This window comes from Helianthus annuus, chromosome 13 (assembly GCF_002127325.2).
Source record: "Helianthus annuus cultivar XRQ/B chromosome 13, HanXRQr2.0-SUNRISE, whole genome shotgun sequence".
NCBI lineage: Eukaryota > Viridiplantae > Streptophyta > Magnoliopsida > Asterales > Asteraceae > Helianthus > Helianthus annuus.
The window spans coordinates 169,366,309-169,387,156 of record NC_035445.2 but is presented as its reverse complement, the minus strand read 5'-3'; the positions used below and the strand labels follow the sequence as shown (position 1 = coordinate 169,387,156).

The 20,848-nt window shown below is 35.6% G+C and overlaps 1 protein-coding gene and 1 long non-coding RNA gene across 2 annotated transcripts; one reads left to right on the top strand and one right to left on the bottom strand.

The window, feature by feature from the left end:
- The first annotated feature begins 5,146 nt into the window (after positions 1–5,146).
- On the top strand, positions 5,147–7,328 carry LOC110900185. The gene is made up of 4 exons (XR_004876619.1): positions 5,147–5,415; positions 5,745–5,800; positions 6,252–6,352; positions 6,430–7,328. It is a non-coding gene; the product is annotated as an uncharacterized LOC110900185 (long non-coding RNA).
- Positions 7,329–10,851: 3,523 nt separating this feature from the next.
- LOC110902249 (putative disease resistance protein RGA4) lies at positions 10,852–14,847 on the bottom strand. The gene has a single exon (XM_022148955.1). It carries the CDS (start codon positions 14,845–14,847, stop codon positions 10,852–10,854), a length of 3,996 nt encoding a protein of 1,331 aa, XP_022004647.1.
- Positions 14,848–20,848: the final 6,001 nt, after the last annotated feature.

The window sequence follows — 20,848 nt, the reverse complement described above, 5'->3', positions numbered from 1 at the left end:
TAACAACTTATAATGCCCCCACCATGGGGCATTATGCGACACGTGTCATCCTAGTCAGCGTTGGGGCATTATAGCAAAAGTGGCGTAGTGGGGCATTATGCCAATAACCCCATTCAATCATTAAAAAAAAAAAAAAAAAAAAAAGGAAACAAAGGTGATTGGCTGGTCAAAGGGTTGAAGATTTAAAAAAAAAAAAAAAAAAGAAAAGGCCCCTTACTTGGACCAATCTCATTGGCCACCTGCATGTTCAATTTCATTCCCTTGGCGTTTTATTAAACACGCCTGCATGGAAGATTCCAAATTATAATGCCCAAAAACGCTTGATGTAATGGAGGGAGGGGCGTTATCCGGCGTTTTTATGCAATTTTTTTTAAAAAAAACGCCCCGTTACGGGGGGTCTTAGAATTACAAATTCATGTGAAAAAGATAAATGATTCACGTTTTGAGTCACATAGGCTGCTTTAATTGGGCCCAGTCCACCTTCTTAAACAAGCCCAACTTAATATTACTTGTGACATGTATAAAAAGTCATTTGATATCTTAAACTAGTCACTTAAGCGAAACTTAATATTACCTGTAACATTCATAAAAGGTCATTTGATAATAGAGTCATTAAAATAAAAATTAAGTAAGGGATAACTAAGTTGGGTTAATCCACTTTTTTTTTTAAAAAAAAACTTTTAGTTTTATAAAAAAATATAAGAATTTCGTATTAGAGTGAAATTAATAGGAAAGTTGTTGGCTAAATGAAGTTTATTTACTATACATGAGAATGAGAAATAGCATGAAAAAATTATGAAGACAGGATGAATGAAGCAAACTCTCAAGATTGCTTATGGTGAATGTTGGTAACGAAATGGAAACAAAATCAACCAAAATAACTAAATTTGGGGATATCATAAAGTTAAAATCGGGCTCGAGATATAGAGAATTTGCATTACATCTCTCCAAGTATTTTCGAATAGAGCCTAAATTTTTTTATCTCAAACAGGGGCAAAAAAAATGTGACTTTCAAGACGGCCCTGATTAAAAACACATCCATTCATATTACCAGCAACCACATGTAAAAAACAGAAAAGAATACAAATTCATTCTCATTCATATTGCCCGCAACCAAAATAGAGAAAGGGCAGGGGCGGAGGGCAAAAGGTTCCTGCAACGAATTTTGACTTTTGAATTTTGACCATTCATTCGTATTCGACTTCAAAGGAAAGGGAATTGTTTTCATCTATGTTGGGGAAAATTTCAGTAACCGGATGATCAGAGAGGCGTGTAATCACTCTCAGATCAAATTATTTCGGCGGAAATTGTTTTCATCTATGTTTGGTGTTTTTTACTATACATGAGAATGAGAAATAGCATGTAAAAATTTTGAAGACGGGATGAATGAAAATCTTCATGTGGCAAACTCTCAAGTCTCAACATTGCTTATGGTGAATGTTGGGAATGAAATGGAAACAAAATAACTAAATTTGGGGATAATCATAAATGTCAAAATCGGGCTCGAGATAAACTGAATTTGCATTGCATCTCTCCAAGTATATTGAACCCCGTGTTGTTGAATTGCAGAATTCTTAATAGAAAATCTTCTTTCTTCAACTGCAATTTTTAAAAAAACAAGGGTACTGTGGTCAAACTCAATGCTCTACAAATCCAGATCAACAAGAATGTGTGTTACAAAAAGAACAACTTGATAAATGCTTCTTAGAATATTGAAGAATGGTAATCAATTTTAGTGTGTTTGATGTTAAGAATCTTTAAAAGGAGCTAGTTTAATACCCGTCCGGTGGACGGGTTACGTTGGTGTATTATATAGCAATAACATGAATGAAAATATGAACACAAAGAAACAAAATAGAACATCAGATTACACAAAACCAATGTTTTAAAAACCGGTTCAAACCGGCCGGTTGAACCGTCCAGTAGAACCGGTTAAACCGCCCGATACACCCGGTTAAACCGTTTTTTAGCCAAATCCGGTACGATATATATACCAGATTTTAAAACATTGCACAAAACTAAACAAACAATGTGATAAACAAAGCTAACATGTATTAAGCGTACACCAAATTATACAATATGACAAACAAAAACACTATTTTTTAATTTATAATTCAGAAAATAACATGCCTAGTGTGACAATATACAAAATCATCTCTTAATAACTCTTATGTACCAAAAGAAGTCTCATGTCTAAAATGAGAAAAAAAAAACTATTGTATTATACATGTACAAAGATTGCCCTTCCATAGCAATATAGGGGTAAGTTCACCATTTTGTGTATGGTTTGTTTGTGATGAAATCCATCTCACCTGACCATCTAATTTGTATATTTTGCAACGATCATGCATTTTTCAAATTTTTTAATTCTTTTTCATTAGATATATTCACATCATTGAAAACAACTTCTGCAGCAATGTTTGCTAGTTCATTAAGCTTTTTATTTGTAGCTGATAGCCACCTCTTGAGCCAACGCTCGTTAGTCGTAGGATCGCAAACCGTTAAAGACGAGTCGATAGAAAAACGGATCCGTTGCACAGTAGCAGCATGCAAAATGACACCAACATGGGTTAGTCGGATCGGTTCGAATATCCATGGTGGCGGTTCAAGGCTCCCATGCAAATCCACACATCAGTTATTTCTCTTTATGCCCATGTTTTTAATTTAGTTTTAGTCATGCTCTTTTTAGTTGTACTTTCTGCTTTTTAGTTTGTACTTTAGTCTTTTTTTTTCCTAAGATGTAGCAACTTGGGGTAGTTATTTTGTTGAGTTTCCTTTATGTAAACATTTTGTGAGCAATGAAAGATCAGTGAGTTTTAGAATGAAAATCTTTGCGTTAATTATCTCATGTTTGTGGGTTAATTAATTCGTCTATGCTAGCTCAACCGTGGCGCGTTGGGTGGTGAACTTAGACACGATTCTCTAACCGTAGTGGTGTATCTGTATCTTCGGTTAGACGTCGCAGCCCTACCGTTTCGTTTGGTGGTGAATCTGTATCCAAACGAGCCGTAGAACTATCTTTTATTTTACCGTTTAATTTGAACCGGTGATTCGGGGTTTTACTCCTATCAATAGCATACCACTCAACCTGACTCGTAATGTTCTTCACATGATCACTCGTAATATTCTTCACATGATCAAGTATTGCCATAAATAATTGGTTTTAAGGGATCACTCTTCAAGAAAAATAGCCAATCATCATACGAGCTATTGATAACATTATTGTTTTACCAACAACCAACAGACTTGTAGCAACACCCTCATGATCCATCCATTTAAGGTGCGTTTGGTTCTCAGGAATTCAGTAGAATTTAAGGGAATTGGAATCTATATTTCATCTCTTAAGATGTTTTGTTCACACAATTTGTTGTAATTGGAACTTGAATTCTAATCTTCATGTGTTTTGTTGACAAGGGAATTGGAATTGGAATTGGAATTCAACATGAATTCATTCAAATTCCTTTAACTAAAGGAATTCAAAACCCTTCCTATATGTGAAGGAATTAAAGTAAATTCATTGAAATCTTCGATCATTTCAACCCGCACAATTTCAAACCAAACGGTTTCTACCCGTACCGTATCGACTCCAACTGTCTAGACGCGAACTGTTTGGAACCGATCCGTTTTGATGCAAACCGTTTTGATCTGAACCGTTTCGAATCGAACAGTTTTGACACGAATCGTTTGGGTTTGGAACCCAACCGTTTTGACCCGTACTGCTTCCACCCGAACCATTTCGACGCGAACCGTTTGGAACCGAGCCGTTTTGACCCGAACCGTTCTGACGTGAAATGTTTGGAACCAAACTATTATGACCCGTACCATTTGACTCGAACCGTTTTGACGCGAACCGTTTCGAACCAAACCGTTTTGACCCAACATTTCGACCCGAACCATTTCGACATCAAGATATCCGTTAAGTTTTCTAGTTAAGCTGCTATGAAATGACTAAACTACCCGTTATGTTAAAAAATAATATATAAAACATTAAAAGAAATAAAAAATAAATATGTTGGACCTAACCCTACCTTCCTTTTCTCCCTCCTCCTCCCTCTCTCGGATGTCAAACCCACCCACCATCACCGGTCTTCTTCCTCACCGTCAACAGCCACCGTTCACGAGCATTTACGAGCAATTTCACACACATCCACCAACCAAATCCCTAATTTCAGCTTGTTGATCTGTTTTGATGCGTGGTTTTGATGGGTTTCTCAAAAAAAAAACTTGGAGGATTTACTGAAAATTACGGTATCAAGAGATAAGTGGATGGTGGTGGTGGTTATGGTTGAAGGTCAATTACTAACAGGAATGTTATACGATGGACGGTATCGGTTCTATTCAATTACTCCTCCAGGTTGTCAGGTACATTGATCGGACATCCAGTGCTGGATTCTCTGGAGAGTTTAAAAAAGTTTGTACATATTTGCCGAGAAGGGTGGTGTTATTGTCACATTTATTCAAGGAGATTATAGATTTTAAGGGTGATGTGAAGTTGTTGAATTTCTCTTGCTTGTCTGAGTTAATGTTTGCTCTTCAGGATGGCAAAAAGCTATGGGTAAGGGAACGATGGCAAGGGCAGTGTTATCGGTGGCTACAGAAACGATGGCGATAGGTCTCGGTTGTTTCTCTTTGTAGATCTCCTTCTCTATCTAGATATATCTCTTTCTCTTTCTACAGGTGGGTGTTCTTAATGGTTGCAGATGGGTGGCGTCAATGGTGGAGATAGGTGGCGTTATGGAATGAAATAGGTGAGGATGGCGTCGGAGGTGATACCGGCGATGGAGAAAACATCACCGGAGTAGAGGGGGACAATGGGTGTGGGTTGGGCTGGGTGGGGCTTATTTTTTTAGACAAAAATAATGGGTCCCACTCATATTCTCAAATAGTAATCATATTTCTTTTAGTTTTAATGTTTTTGTTGTTATTTTTTTAACACTAAGGGGCATTATAGTTATTTCACATCAGCTTAACAGCTCAAACTAACGGACATCCACTATTAGGACTATCTGAGTAACAACCGAGCAAACCACATAGAGCACTAATGTAATTTCCAAAAACTTACGGACTATACCTGTTACTTTGGCAAACCACAGGGACTATCCGTGCATTTTACTCAAAGTTTTATTTAATAAACGATAAACACGTTTTATTCCTCTCCTCTTGTTCAGTCGATCTCGGTTTCAAGCTTCAACTTTCAACGTCGTGCTGTGTGTGTGAAACCACCATGATTGATTGATTGGAATATTCTTCGATCAGACAGACGCCAAATCTTCCTGACGGTAAACTGCATTCTCGATTGATCGATTGTTTGTTTGTGTACTCATCAGTGCCAAACGCCCAGACTTAGTCCTTCCTGCTGCGCTGATTGATGTAGCTTCTTTGGCTAGGAAGAACCCATCGGCACTTTCACGTCCGGTAAGTGTTTGATGAAATGTCTCAGTGAGTAAGTGTTTTTAAAAGGCTCTTGTATCTGTCTTTTTTAGTCACTTGTTTAATGATTCTCGTTGAAATAAGTCATTCTGAAGTGATATTCTTGATGGGTATGTAAGAAATCTTGGAGATACGTTCCTATTTTCAACTATTGCTGGTAAATTAACCCACATTCAGATCTTTATTTCTTGTGAATCGTTAGGTGATGGAAGGAACCTTCTTGCTTTCTTGTTACGCTGATATATTGAAGGAAGAAATATGAATTGTTTGTAATGTTATTGGTTTGTTTACGAATTGATTGGTGTTATATGCAGTTGGGGAATCATTGCATCTGTTTGAGGAATAAAACTACTAGGCAATGCAAAAGATGGTAAATTGAAGTCTCTTCTTTATTTCATTATCTGTTTTTCTTTCTTTTTTTTTAATATGGAGTTTATACGTATAGCAGTATTGTATCTTTCATTTTCTATTTCTACTTGGTAGTTATATAAGTTGTTGATAAGTAATAACAATATCATGAAAAGGACCTAGTTCTATAGAGTTTGCTATACACATATAAAATAAGTACATGCTCGCTTGACGCCTTATTTAGATCCTCCGGATTAGGTGTTGACTTAGCTGTATATGTAGCTTGCTTTTTTGCACTTCAAGAAAAATGATTGGTCCTGTTGTTATACATGTTCTAATGACTTGTTATATGTCTGCATTGTGCCGTAATTGCAGTTGTTTACATGGCGGAATTTATGTCTTATATGGCTATCTTTTGTAAATATTTTAGAATAGATGTTTTCTTTCTGAGTCCCCTTTCTTTTTATCGGCAGGCACTTGGAGGGGCCATCTAAAATCTAAAGGCTAAAACTCACAAACATCAAGATTGACATTAAAAGAGTCCCTAATAAGAAAACCATGGTTACTGGTATAGGTATTGGGTTTTTATTGTACTGTATATGTTGTTCTTTTGTGGTTTGTTAGGTCAATTGAAGTTTTTGTTATTTGCAGATGTGAAGAACAAGTGAAAGAACAGTTCTAAGGGAAGAAAGATTATCTTCTAATTTTTATATTCTTGAAAAAAAGGGTACAACTTGAACTTATTATTAGTTAAAAAAAGTGTGTTATTTACATGTCGGTTAGCATCCAGATTTTGAAAGCTCAAGATGGCTGTTCATTGTGAGGAAAAATGGAGAAACGTGGATTTGACGAGTTCATTTCATCATTTGCAACAGCTTCAGCCATTGTTTATAGTGATTACTTCAACTGGGAGCTCTGTGTGTTAATAGGGATCTTGGAGCGGACCTTGTTGAAAAAAAGACGGGCCAAGATCTGATAAAAAAACAGGGTACTCTGTTTTAGTCACTGATGCCGCCGGCTTCGTGGGACCCATGTCAGCATCGTCTTGAAGTGCCCACGGTGTTTTAGGGTTGCATAATTTTAATGATTGTTACGTTCCTACCCTCAAAAGGGCTAGTCAACATTTGTTGGAAAAACGTGGGATTTTAATAATTGTTACGCTCCAATGAAGAAAGCCAGTGAGGAAATTGCGCATACGTATAATCATATTTACAGGTTGGCTTTAACGGGTTTAAGGTTTTTATGGTTTATGGACTGTGGGGTGATATGGCTTATTTTTTCTTTACAAAAGATATCTTGAAAGAAAAATCGAGACCTGTCTTTACAGGTCATGTCTACTTTATTTATCAATTCTTTATAAGATATTGTAACATGAATAGATACCTTTCAAGTTATTACCAAGTGAATTACATCTTTCTAGGACACAATGTTGTTGGGAGATTGACTTTGTGCGGATCACAATCAAGCTAATACTAAGCTAATACCCTAGATTGATTATTAGTTAGTTTGTAACGAAATATTAATTAATCAATATGTCAAGTATCACTGTTTCATCGTCAATTGATTGAACATAGCAATAAACAAGAGTAGAAGAACAATTGTTTTGAGCATAGGGTATTAATCAAAATCAAATGTTTCAATACATCATGTAAAACTTGTCGCAAATTTTACAGATGATTTCCTAGATATGTTAGGTTGGGTGGCTTGCAAATTCCCTCTGAAGTTTGCACACATAAGTTCAAGCACCAAATTCATACTCAACTGTTTGACACGATAAGCTATGGGGTCAAGTGATAATAAATTCAATGCAGACTCATGTTTTTGTTATCTTGTTGAGATGTACGGAATTGACAAGTGACAATTACGTATAACATCCTCTCAACAGATTGTCTTCGTGTCAAATGATAGGCTAATACGTGGCATCTCTTCTTCATTAGCGAGACTTCATCAATCTTCACTAGAGGTAACTTGCTTCAGTGGTAAGTTCTTTTATCTTCATCAGATGGTAACTTGACATGAAAGGCAAGTACCATTAATTCTTTATTGGTTATAAGTTCCAATCAAAGGTGCGTAACTTAGCCCATGAATGCCAAGTGCTATCAGACGCAACTTGTAACCACTCCAAGGGTTCCTTGAAATTAACAACCTAAAAAACAACAAATAAATATCTAGTTAAAAAATCCAGCCGTTTTTTACAAGCAGACCAAATTAATTGAAACTGCTAAAATTGGGGAAAACCTTGGCTTCAAAATTGGAGCTCTAGATGACGAAATTGGGTGCCGAGATTTGGGAAAACCCACCTATAGCATTTGTCCATGTGTGTGGCTTGTTGAGACGTTTATGTCCATTACTTATCCCCCATATAACTTCAAACGTAAACGTACTGAAAGTTAATCCTTTTTTAGCATGAACCATTTTCCAATCCACTTCCGTGTGTCTAACTGCACCAAATATGAGTATGCCAGATCATGGATCAACTCTGTATCACCATCAATGGGAAGATTAAGCATTTGCACTTTTGTTTTCATTCACCTTGAAAATGAAATAACTTAACTAAATAGAAGCAAAGATCTGAATCTGCAGCACATACGCAAATTCTTGAGCCAAACAAATTCTTTGTCCCTCTTGTGTTTCTTCATCAAAATAGTAAATCATGTTAAAACTTTTGCTTTGGTCATATGACATAACTTGAAGGTTGACTGTTAAACCAGACCACATAAAATTTTACAAATCAATGGTTCAGTTACATGATCTGAACGAAAAAGGAATGATCAATATGGGTTGTATTTTTACTAACCTGCAAAGCTGTAAAACTTAAAGAAGCTTTGTGGATGAAAGCAACAATGTGATGAAACCATCTTTCTGGTTCGAGTGCATCAAACTTGACCCTCCCTATTGCATATGGGCTCATAAGATGGTAATCTCCTTTCTTCACATCATAACCAACAGATACATCATCACCCTGCATTTGTATTATAAGATGTAAAGTTACCATAAGTGTAATAAACAAAATTAAAACCTTTGAAATTGTTTTCGTAAAAATCGGCTTATCATTGAAATATTATTTCTTCTGTTGAGACGCTAATTATTAATAATAATTAATTTATAACTTTTAGACAAAAATAACTTTCGATAGGCTACGATATGAGCCTCTGACTCTCCTGTAAGTTATGAGAAATTGCTAAATATCTGAGATAGCATACCACTGGAACTGCATGATAGTTCCGTTGAAATCTGCATGAAGATTCTGCATCTTTTGTAGGCTTTCTTCACTCACACCATTTGCAAATTCTACAATGTTTGTGACCTTGTTTCTCATTTTTGTTGTTTTTTCAATTTATGTTGCAACCTTATCTTGAATCTTAGTAATGTAACAAGAATGTTAAAAAAACTCAAGAAGCTTGATAGATTTTCTTCTTTTTTTAACTGCAAATTCAAAAATTCAAGGGTCAAACAACACTCTTTGACATTAGTGGCCAAGCCTGTTGCTTTTCAAATTAAATATAACAAGAATGTTAAAAAAACAACTTTTTTTTTTCCATTAAAGATGATGTGGAACCTGTTGCATTTCTATCCCAGTTATAAATCCATTATAAATGTAGAATGGTAACCAATTTGTAAAGATGATCTTTGAATAGTGAATCCAACCTGCTATCATTAATTAATCCTCTGTTATTGTAAGGTCTCCTAATCCAAGATCTCACTCAGCTAAAGCAACCAAAAGGTGTGCGGAATCCACCTGATGATCAACCACTATAGATGAACACAAGAATGCAAGGATTTGAGAGAGAAATCAAGAATACACAGAGTATTCTTGATGAAGATGAATGACGTCACTCACACAAAGGGCCGCCAGACAAAAAGCACAATGATTAGGGCACAGAAATTCACACAGAAATCGTTGCCTTGTCTATTCCATATTAAAGTATATATACAAGGTGAAACCCGGACTTTCAACACTAAATAGAAAGCCCGGACAAAACATAGAGCACAAAGCCAACACAGAGTTTTTGCCACAAAACTCAGACAAGCCTAATCTATACAAAACTCAGACAAAGCTAGTCTATATAAACTCTGTCTAAAAATAAACTCTTTCCAAAATAAACTCTTTCTAGCCATAAACTCTTTCTAGCCATAAACTCTTTCTAGCCAATAAACTCTTTCTAGACAATAAACTCTTTCTAGACAATAAACTCTTTCTAAACTTTGGACATTGTTCAATAAAGACCCTAAATGTTGGAAGCCTTGCACTTATCACCCAAAAGTGCATTAACAGTTATATCATGAATACGAATAATCAAAACCAGGTTGTTATGTTGTAGACTGAAAGGAACTTACGCTTATGCCATTGACAGAGTGATTGTTATTACACTGCCAAAATCTCTCATTCATAGGTTTTTCTCTGTTCTCTCATATGTCTCGGTCAACTGTGAATGTTCATCCTTTACAATTTCATATGGTTATAGGTCCCTGCAAAACATAGTTGTATAATATATAAGATACTCGATTCGATTGTCCCACTAAATTGAAACTTTTGATCTAAGATAATGAGAAAGATGCTTGATTTATGTGTTTTAAAAAATCAAATGGATTGAAACTGAAAGGCCAAGTTTTAATGGGATTACTAAAAATGAATCATTGAAGAAACTCAATTCAAGAAATTGCAAAAGAGATAATGAAATTGGCTAGGAAAAAAAACAAGATATCCAGTCAGCCCCCTCTGATTGAACAGATTCTTGAATTTATCAAACCGAAAGTCAAGGTGATGTAAATAATAACTGCATGTCTAATTGAAATAAATTTGAATTAAGAAAAGAAAACATCAGAGTAAGACATGATCTCAATCAAAATGTTGTAAAAAAAATAGATATTCAGTTGTGTAAACATCCACTTCCATCCACTTAACCCTTTGAGAGATATTAAACATGTTAAGATATTAATTAAAATTTAATTTTAGGTACTGAGCAACAAATTCCTAGTCCAAAACAAAAAACAAACACGCACAAGACTGAGAATACCAGTTTATCTTATGGAAATCAGAGGGTATTTAATAAACATGTACCTTTATTAGTCTTATATGTTGATTTCGGGGATATGAGAGATGAGGGGCCAGTAGTGGGAGCCTCTTCCTTCACACCTTTCTTTCAATTTTGGGCAATCACCATATATACTCAAACTCAGAAGGGAAGGCAACAGCGTCTCTGGTAAATCGTTCAGCTTTGGGCAATTCGAAATTTCAAGATGTTGAAGAGATGTGAGGTGTTGGAGTCCCGTTGATAGTGATTCCAGTTTATCAAATCTTACTATTTCCAGTTTAGTAAGAGAAGAAGGGAAAAGGTGGGACAATCGACTAAAATCACTCACATTGGGTTCATCAAATAACGCAACCTCAACAAGGGAAGGTGGGAAATTCAGATCCCCCCACTCTGATATGGGCTTCTTCAACCCTTCTAGTGTAAGTGAGCACAATTTGGGAGGCCAACGCCCACCATGAATGGAAACAGCAATACCTGGACACCTTCTGATTTTCAGATCTTTTAACAAGGCGAGATTCTTTAGCTCAGGTAATGACACCAGACGTTTACAATCACTAATTGACAAAAAGGTGAGGTTTGATAGCTCGGGTAATGACTCAAGATTTTCACATGTACCAATTTCCAAACTGGTGAGGTTTGATAGCTCGGGTAATGACTCAAGATTTTCACATTCACCAATTTCCAAACTGGTGAGGTTTGATAGCTGAAGCTCTGGAAGTGACACGATATGTGGGCATTCTATTATCTCCAGGCTGGTGAGGTAAGTGGAGTTACTCAATTCACTGATTGATCTTAGATTTTCCCATTTATAAATAAGTAGGGTTTCAAGCATTGGCATGCTTGTGTTGTTGATTTTTCCCTCAAGTTTATCACAATTTCTTATACGAAGTGATTTGATCTTATTCCCTCCTTCTTTTGGGAGGTAGACATCTGTAATAACTGAACAATCAAGAATTTCCAAACTCTCAATGCTATTTGGACAGCATAAACGCTTTATGCAACTAGAAGAGTATACATGCAAACTTCTAAGAGAAAACAGGGTGCTGCTCCCAAAATTGTCATCCTCCTCTAAACTTACCAAACCTGAACAGTCCCATAACCTCAATTCCTTTAATCTCACAAGAAGCTCACTTGCCTCTGTTTCTGATTCCCACAAGTATTTTATTTCATCACATCCCCAGATACTTAAATCTTCAACTTCCCTAAGATACCCTATAACTCCTCTCCACACCTCATATGTAAGCCCTGATACATAACTTATTTTCAACTTAGTGACTGAAGAAGCTACCTGAACCAGACTTCTCAACACACCATCACCACATCTGTCAATTTCAAGAACCTTGAGTGAAGGCAGTGCTTGAAGTGAGACATGAATCAATTTTGGACATTTCGTTACATAAAGCTCTTTAAGGCACGTAAACACTGCTGCTGAACCCTCTTTTATAGTTGACCACCCCTCCCATCCAGACATATTTTCAAATCTTAGAACTTCAAGTGAACGGAAGGCGTTAACATCATTTCCGGTTAACTCCAAACCTATGATTTTAACCTCATCCATGCCATGAATCTGCAACCTCTTAAGTGAAGGGAGCAACCCAAATGGGGGTAGAGATGTGCATTTTTTACAACCAAGTATTGACACATTAACCAACTCATGAAAAGAGCGATCACCAACCCATTTTGAAATTTGTGTTCCCCCATATGACATGACTGAAAGCATTTTCAATGTATCACTATTAGGTTTCAACTCATTGAGAACTTCCTCTTCAAGTGTATCCATTCGTGAGCCATCAAACACATCCACCCATTGCAGCTCTAATCCAGTAATCTTTTTTAGAGATAAGTTCGCCTCCCGTGCGTGCTTTGCGCTTTGGACTTTGTGCAATCCCTCAATTGAAACTTCCCTGTGGAGATTTGTTAATCCCTTGAGCTCATTTATTGCAAAGCCATCATCTCCTTCAATGATGATCTTGGGGAGAGTCTGAAGGCTTCCCAACTCACCAATCCCCAATGGCAGCTTCTCCAACGGAGTATGTCTTATGTCCAAATGTCGTAACCTTTTAAGATTTAAGAAGCTTTTAGGCAGCTTAGTTAACCACATACACTCAAAAACAATCAATGTCTGTAGATTATAAAGGTTTCCAACATTCTCCGGTAACTCTTTTATATTAGTTCTAGATAAATTAAGATACCGCAAGTGCTTCAAACTACCAATGGAATCCGGTACCTCACTTATCTGAAAACGACTCAAAGAAAGGACCCTTAACAATGTTAACTCTGGAAGTAAGTCATCCAAAATCTTAGAGGATAAGTAACAATAGCCCCAATCTTTATCCACACCGAGAGATACTGCTAAAAATGTTCTCAAGCTTTTGGCTCCTTTGAATGCCTCAAACTTTTGGTAACCTACATACTCCTCGTGAGTAAATGACATATGGCGATACTTTGCCAAAGCTTCTGTCTTTGTCTTTGTATGATTGTCAAACCTTAGAAAAAAATCTCCGGCAACAAAAGTGGCCAAGTCATTCATCAGATCATGCATGATAAACAATGATTCATCATTAGGTGCATGTTGGAAAAATGACCTTGATAATAAAATTTCAAAATATTCACGGCCCAAGCGTTCTGGTGACTTGGATAAGTTCAAAAACCCTTCTGCCATCCACAACGATACCAACTCCTCCTTGTCAAACAAAAAGTCTTTGGGGAACAAAGAACAGTATGCAAACAATTGCTTCAAATCTGCAGAAAGTTCATGGTAGCTTATCCTAAGTGCCGGAACAATCTTATCACTATTTTCCACATCTTTACCATTTTCAGTGGCATTACCAATTTCTACATCCCATATCTCGCTATTCAACACCTCATCCCAGTCTTCTCTATCTGTTTTCGTCCTTAAAAGCCTTCCAATCGCCTTTAAAGCCAAAGGCAAACAACCACACTTTTTCACAATACCTTCACCTTGCGGTTTAAGTGTCATGTGTGAGTCGAAGTTATCTACCCCCAATGCATGTATTGCAAATAAACGCAATGCATCTTCATTCGACAAACTCTCGAGACGGTCTACATTATGCAAACCTATCTGTTTGAGCAATTGATTCTTACGAGTTGTCATGATTATCCTACTTCCAGGAGCACATGATAGAAATTGGCGCACTAGGTTTTCCCAATCCCCATACTTTTCACTCCACACATCATCAACTACTAGTAGAAATCGTTTGTCCTTAAATTGCTCAGTGAGAGCCTTTTGAAGCTGATTTAGATCTTCAAATTTCTTGTTTTCTTTAGTCACATCTTGAAGGATAGCATCAGTTATCTTGAAAATATCAAAATCATGTGAAACACAAACCCATGCCTTGGGTTCAAAGTGTTCCTGCACCTTTGTATCATTATACAAAAGTCTAGCGAGAGTGGTTTTTCCAACCCCACCCATACCAACTATAGGTAAGACGCTAAAGTTATCCTGAGATGACCCATCATCATCCCCCAACAACTTTTTAAGCAATTGCTCTTTCTCAACTTCTCTTCCGACAACATCGCGTTCTGGCAAAGAGGTTTCGCTTCTTCTACTAGTATTTCTTGGCTTCTCATCAATCTTAAGCAAACCTAGATCCGTTTTTCGTTTTTCTAGATTTTCTAACTCTCTGTTAATCCTATCTAACTTGGGAGACAACCTATGAGTTAGTGAGAAATTTGTGCAGCATGATGGGATGAGCTTTCTTACCATGCTGGTGGATGCTGCAGGTTCCTGCAGGGTGAGCTCACGATGCATAGCTTCAGTCGCCACGTCGTCGAGTACGTCGTCGATATCGTAAGCCAAATGTTGGAGAGCATTCAGCCATTCTTTGACAGATTTATGGGTAACCTCCTTCTGCGAGGCATCTTGAAGTAGATCTTGGATTCTGGAGAGTGTCTTCTTCAACTCCTTGAGCTCGTTGTAAATGCCATGAGCACGAGCAACACGCTTGAAGGCTTCATCGGTCATCTTCTTAACAAGAACTTTGAGGAGTTCATTTGCAAGAGTTTCAGCCATGGTTAACAGTGAACAAGTGAAATGGGAGCTGTGTGTGTGTGTGATAGGGATCTGAATGAATTGATGAGTGCACAGATCAAACAACTTTTGAAACTGTTGTTAATAGTGAATTCTGCAATTTTTTTGGTCAAACTTTTTTTTTTTTTTTTAATCTTATTGTGCATCTTCTGGCTGGTAGTTATTAAAAAAAACCACTTGTTTATTTACTCGAGAGGGAGTAGGTAGTCACATGTGTTCCCAGATGAAACAATCAAATATTTATGGATCCTGGATTCAACCACTGAACCACATTTGTTTTCTTTATTATGAAAACGAGTAAATTTCATATCATACACGTTTTGTTCTTTAGGCTAAATCCAGTTAAATTTTCAGTTAAATTTGGTCATTTGCTTTGCACATGAGGGCATTTTTTTGTCAATTCAAAGGTAAGTTCAACGGCAGATTTACAGCTCAAAGCTTCTGCGACCTTTGAATTGACAAAAATGCCCTCATGTGCAAAGCACATAACCAAATTTAACTGAAAAAACTAATTGGGTTAGGCCTAAAGGACAAAACGTGAATGATATAAAAACATAAAGGACAAAAGTCATCAATTTTGAAATAAAGGACAGCGTCTGAAAATGGATATAAAGATAAAGAACAATCCTGGAAATTCACTATTATGAAAAATGTTAAAATCTTCTTAATAAGATTCGCTTTAGTGTTTTGACAACAAAGGCGAGCCCATTTTGTTCATAATCCATCTAGCTTTAATCTGAACCAAATTAACATTTTATTAAAAAAACCCGTTTTAACCAGAAACAAATTTGACCCCAAACTTTTAACTGACCCGGCAGTTTTACCACATAGATGCATGCATGGATGTGGTACATACATGAGTATTAGTATGTATCTATGTTTAAAACTTGTTTTTTTAATAGAAAAGTGGTCAGATCCTAATAAAATATTTGCACAGTACAGAAATATATATTTTTAATGATATTCATTGGGAACTTTACATATTAAAAAACAGGACGTAAATGTTATAATATTCAAGGGTTTGCTTAAAATAATAACCTGCATTTAGGGAATCCAAGGCGTGCATAATTGAATAAGCAAACAAATTTGGTTTTTCCTATGATGATAACGTGGTTGGTCTTAAAAGAATTCCTTAGTTTGACCATTGACCGGGGTTGATTGGTGTAACATATCCAGGGGCGGACCCACATTGGTGCCACCGGAGTCCCCGGACCCCAATCTTTTTAAAAAAAATAGTAGATTCGGTATATTAAATTGTATATGGACCCCATAAATACAATTAGGTGGACACCATAGAAATAAAAAGAAAGCTGGTGTAGTGGTAAATCTCCCTCTTTTCCACCAAGAGGTCATGGGTTCAATCCTTGATAAGCCCATTTTTCTTATTTTTAAAAAAAAATCTAGTTCAAACCTCACTTTAACTTGACCCGAACAAGGACCGACCCGAAAATGGACCCCATTGAAATAAAATCCTGGGTCCGCCACTGAACATATCACATGTTGAGGCACTCTTTACACTATAGGGAGTGGAGAGGCATGGAACAGTGATGTTCAATCTATACGATTTTACGAATATACGAGTAAGAAAGCTTTATTCAACCCGTGTGATACACGGACCTGTAACATATTATACCCTTATACAATTAGTAACTTGGTTTTATGTCTCATTTATTTAAAAGTCACACCCTTTAATTCATTAACTCACACCTTTTTATTATATATTATATAATAATACAATTGCCTAACATTGATTCCGTTTTCCATTCAAACCGACACGACTCTAAAACATTAAACCTACAAAACTTTTCATACTGTCCAAACCAATTGAACGTCTCCTTCACCCACCGTTTCCCGATCGTCTGCCTACGTTTCACATGTTATATAATTGTCTCCGCCACCACTGTAATTTGCCGAATACATCCATACATTTATACCAAAATATAAACCAGAAAAACCCATAAGAACAAGAAATTCCCCAGAAGATGATGACACCCAAATGGAAGAAATAGAATGTGGTCATAGTCTGGTTGTGAGTTGTGACATGGATAGAAGATTCTTTTGGCTTTCGAAATAGAAAACGGGTCTGAATTTTGTTATGCCGGCGATGTGGAATGACAAAGGTTTAGGATTCCATGGATGAATAGAAAAAAGAAAACCACTGATATTGACCAGGGATCGCCGCGTCGTCTACCATCGCTTACCGAATACCAATCTTCTTCTCTTCATCATCTTACGGTGGCGGGTATGGAGGAGGTGCAGGGTTGGGTGTCTCGGTTAAGAGAAATAGTGGACGAGAGAGTTTTGGGTTTTTCATAAAAAAGGCTTCTGAAACCTTTGTCTTTTCAATTCTCACTTTGAATATAACAATGAGATTGATAGCTCTGCCTTATATTGCAATCAGGGTAGGATAAGAATTCCGATTCTAGCACTTAAATTGCATGTCGTAACAATGTTTGTTGTTACTTTTAAATTCTGTTTAAAAGTGATCCAGTTCCGATATCCGTTAACTTTCCGCACCAAACCAGAAAGATTCCAGGATGGTGATCATGGTTCCAATCACTTAAACGTAATTTGTGTTTTTAAGAATTAATCTGAATTCTTGGAGTTTTATAAAAGAGTTGAATTTGCCTAAACTTGATTAAACTTTGGAAAGCATTTGTTTGCAAATTTCTTTTCTCACAAAAAGTATTGAATTCAAAAGTCAAATTTGAAGTTTGTTTTTTTGAGGGTGATAAACAAAAGGCATTTGAAGTTTTTGAATTCAAAAGTCAATTTTCAAATTTGAAGTTTGTTTGTTGTTTTACGGTGCAAATTGTTTTTCAACAGAGTTTTTGAATTAAATCTTCCTCTTTTAATCTGCATATGTATCCAAGGTCAGATTAACGAATTTCCTTGAAATTATATTTGGTAAGAAATTGTTGCAACTATTATTAAATACCTATAAATTTTAGAATACCCACTCATCCTTTCTTCCAGTTTCAGTTGAGATTCACAATTTGGGCTTTTAATCTGCACCCAGAACGATCCTAACCCAGAACCTGCGGTTCTGTATTTGCAATTTGATCATACATGAATATGTTAGGATTTGGATTAACAAAATGTTTGTTTTTGTATGGACTCGGATAAGGTCTTATGTAATAAAATAATAAAAGAAATATATTATTTAAATGCACATCACAATAAAATTATTTAGTAATTTATTAATAAAATAATAAAAGAAATATATTATTTAAATGCACATCGAACAATACAATTATAATTATTATTTATTATTATTATTCTAATTGTTATTAAATACAAAATGAACAGGATATTATGGATGACAATTGGAAATGAAAAAGTAACTGATTGATTAATATCAGTAAAAAAGATGTTAAGACTATAATATAATGCACATATATTAACTTATTGATTCATATCAGAAAAAAGATATCAAGACTATGATATAATGTACATATAAATTTCAAAGTGCACATATACCAATATAGATGACAAGTTTACATGACAATCAAAATAATAGCATATGTATACCAATAAATAAATAAATGAGTAAATAAATGAGGCATAACTCAAATTATTAATTGTATAAGAGTATAATTTTGAAACACTTAAAATATAACCGTGACTTATGTGATTTATTCTATAAATACACCTTATTACGTAAAATACAATTTGTCAACAATTAATATAAGTTTGATCACTATTACACTATAATGTTTTTCCTTTATTTTGAACTCTCATAATTACACACCCTAACACCGTGGCCAGTTTCAGATTTGGTCTATCACATAAAATCGAAATCTAATCGCAATTTATGCACGCCTTTACGTTTTTTCCTTACATTTTGAACTCTCATAATTACACACCCATACACCGTAGCCAGAATCAGATTCGGTCTATCACATAAAGATGAAAGCTAATTGCAATTTATGCAAGCCTTTTCATAAATCGAAATTGAACCTACATCAGTCACGTTCTACTTCAAGTGTAACATTTTTAAAAAATCCCGCCGCAACGCGCGGGCTTGCGTAAACTCGGGCTCGGATTCAGAAATCATGCTTCAACAAACTAGGGTTCAATATTTCAATCAGTAGATGTAGAAATGGCCAACTGTTCATCACCTAGCTCAAGCTTCTATTGAGGTCCAATTTCTTAATTTCATGTTCAGTTGTATGACTTATTTGGTCAATTAGTTAAATTATTATAAAATCTTTGAACGAAAGATTATGAGACGCGGGCTGGATTCGGTTACTACGAAAGGGCATTACTCTTGTTGTAGGTATAAGTTTAGTACTCTTGAAATTCAAATTCGATTTTTTTAGTATCTTGGAAAATAGATGAAGGCATTGAGGGGGTGGTTGGATTGATTATTGAATAATTAGTTTATACTGTTTGGATAAATAGACATTATTGTCACTTGTATTAACATTTGTTAGTTTAATTATTAGTTTCATACCAGCTTTAGTCATAAAAAGGGGAAGATAACTACCTAATTTGAGGAACTTCGATTTTGGGTTAGTATCTAAGAGCTAAAATTTCCTTTTTCCACCATAAGAGGTGCACACATGCTCTTTTGTTAAATAAAAGAACTTGTTTAATCAAAACTTCTCAATGTCTTATTCATCACAGCCATCTAAACACGAAAATCCACACACCCCTGATTGAAAACTATGGATCTATGGTGAAGTACTTTTTAGGTAGCGAAAATAGATAACAGTTACCAAAACAAATGAGGCAGAAATGACAGTGGTGGGAGGACAGAGGGGACGTGCTTGTTTACTTACATTGGTTAATGCACATTTTCTCAATACACAAATTAGATATATTATTTTCCTAATAACAATGAGGTTTACTCCGCTACGGATGAAAGTGTGATACTTGAATATTTACTTTGATTCCTGCTACTTTATTCGTGCTTATAGTGATTTTATCGATGTTCTTGCTTGGTGAACATTTTTTTAACAATTCTTTTGTAAAGTATAGCTGTCAACCACATGACACCGTCTTGATTATTACTTTTAATAATACTTAATGGATTAAATTAATGTCAAGTTGCCAACGGTTACTTTACATTCACATGCTTTCCCGTGTATTGTGGCTGTATTTATGGTCATTAATTTATGAATGAATATGTTAGTTAATATGCTTCTGTTTGTTGAAGACTGTGCTTTTATTTTTGCAACTTAATTAATCCAGGTTACCTCTCTCTCCTCTCATTCCTTTTACACAAATCTTTAAGTTCATCCAATGTCTAATTCTTATGCATATATGAATGTCTCTATATGTGTTCTAAACTCCTTCCTGATTTACACCCTAATTTGTTGTAAATTTGCCCAAACTAATGTAAACTGGTACTGGTTGCTGCATACGGGTTTAGGTAATTATTATTGCGGTGTTCAGTAAGCATGTAAATTTTCCCAAACTAATCTAAACTGGTAACTTATATAATACTTAATGGATTAAATCAATGTCAAGTTGCCAACGGTTACTTTACATGAACATTCCCGTGTATTGTGGTTGTATTTATGGTCATCGAATACTAGTTTATAGTCCCGTGTAGTACACGGGGTTATGCATTATAAAATATTTACAATGAAAAATTACAAATTAATGTTACATTTACAAATCTCGAATAACTTCTTTATAGACAACATTAGATGTCCTACTCGAAAGATTATCATTTTTATTAATAATTAATAGTTTAAGTCTATCTCTACTTTTGATTATGGAAAAAGCCATGTACAGTCTATGTGAAAACACTGGTTGTTTTATAAACAAACCAACTCTCAATAGAAAATGTCCTTCAATTTATTTATCGTCATCGAGAAAACTGTCTTCTTTGATCTCGAGTATTACACACCAATGATCCTAAATTATTCTCCCTAGCCCAGACCTCCCCTCTAGAGGCTTATGCCTCTACAAGTGGGTCATTCCTACGTTAGCATTTATTGATGATTTTTAAACTGATTTTTTCTTAACATAT

Excerpts from the sequence above, each read along its gene's own strand:
- LOC110902249 (XM_022148955.1), bottom strand. The coding sequence starts at position 14,847 with ATGGCTGAAACTCTTGCAAATGAACTCCTCAAAGTTCTTGTTAAGAAG.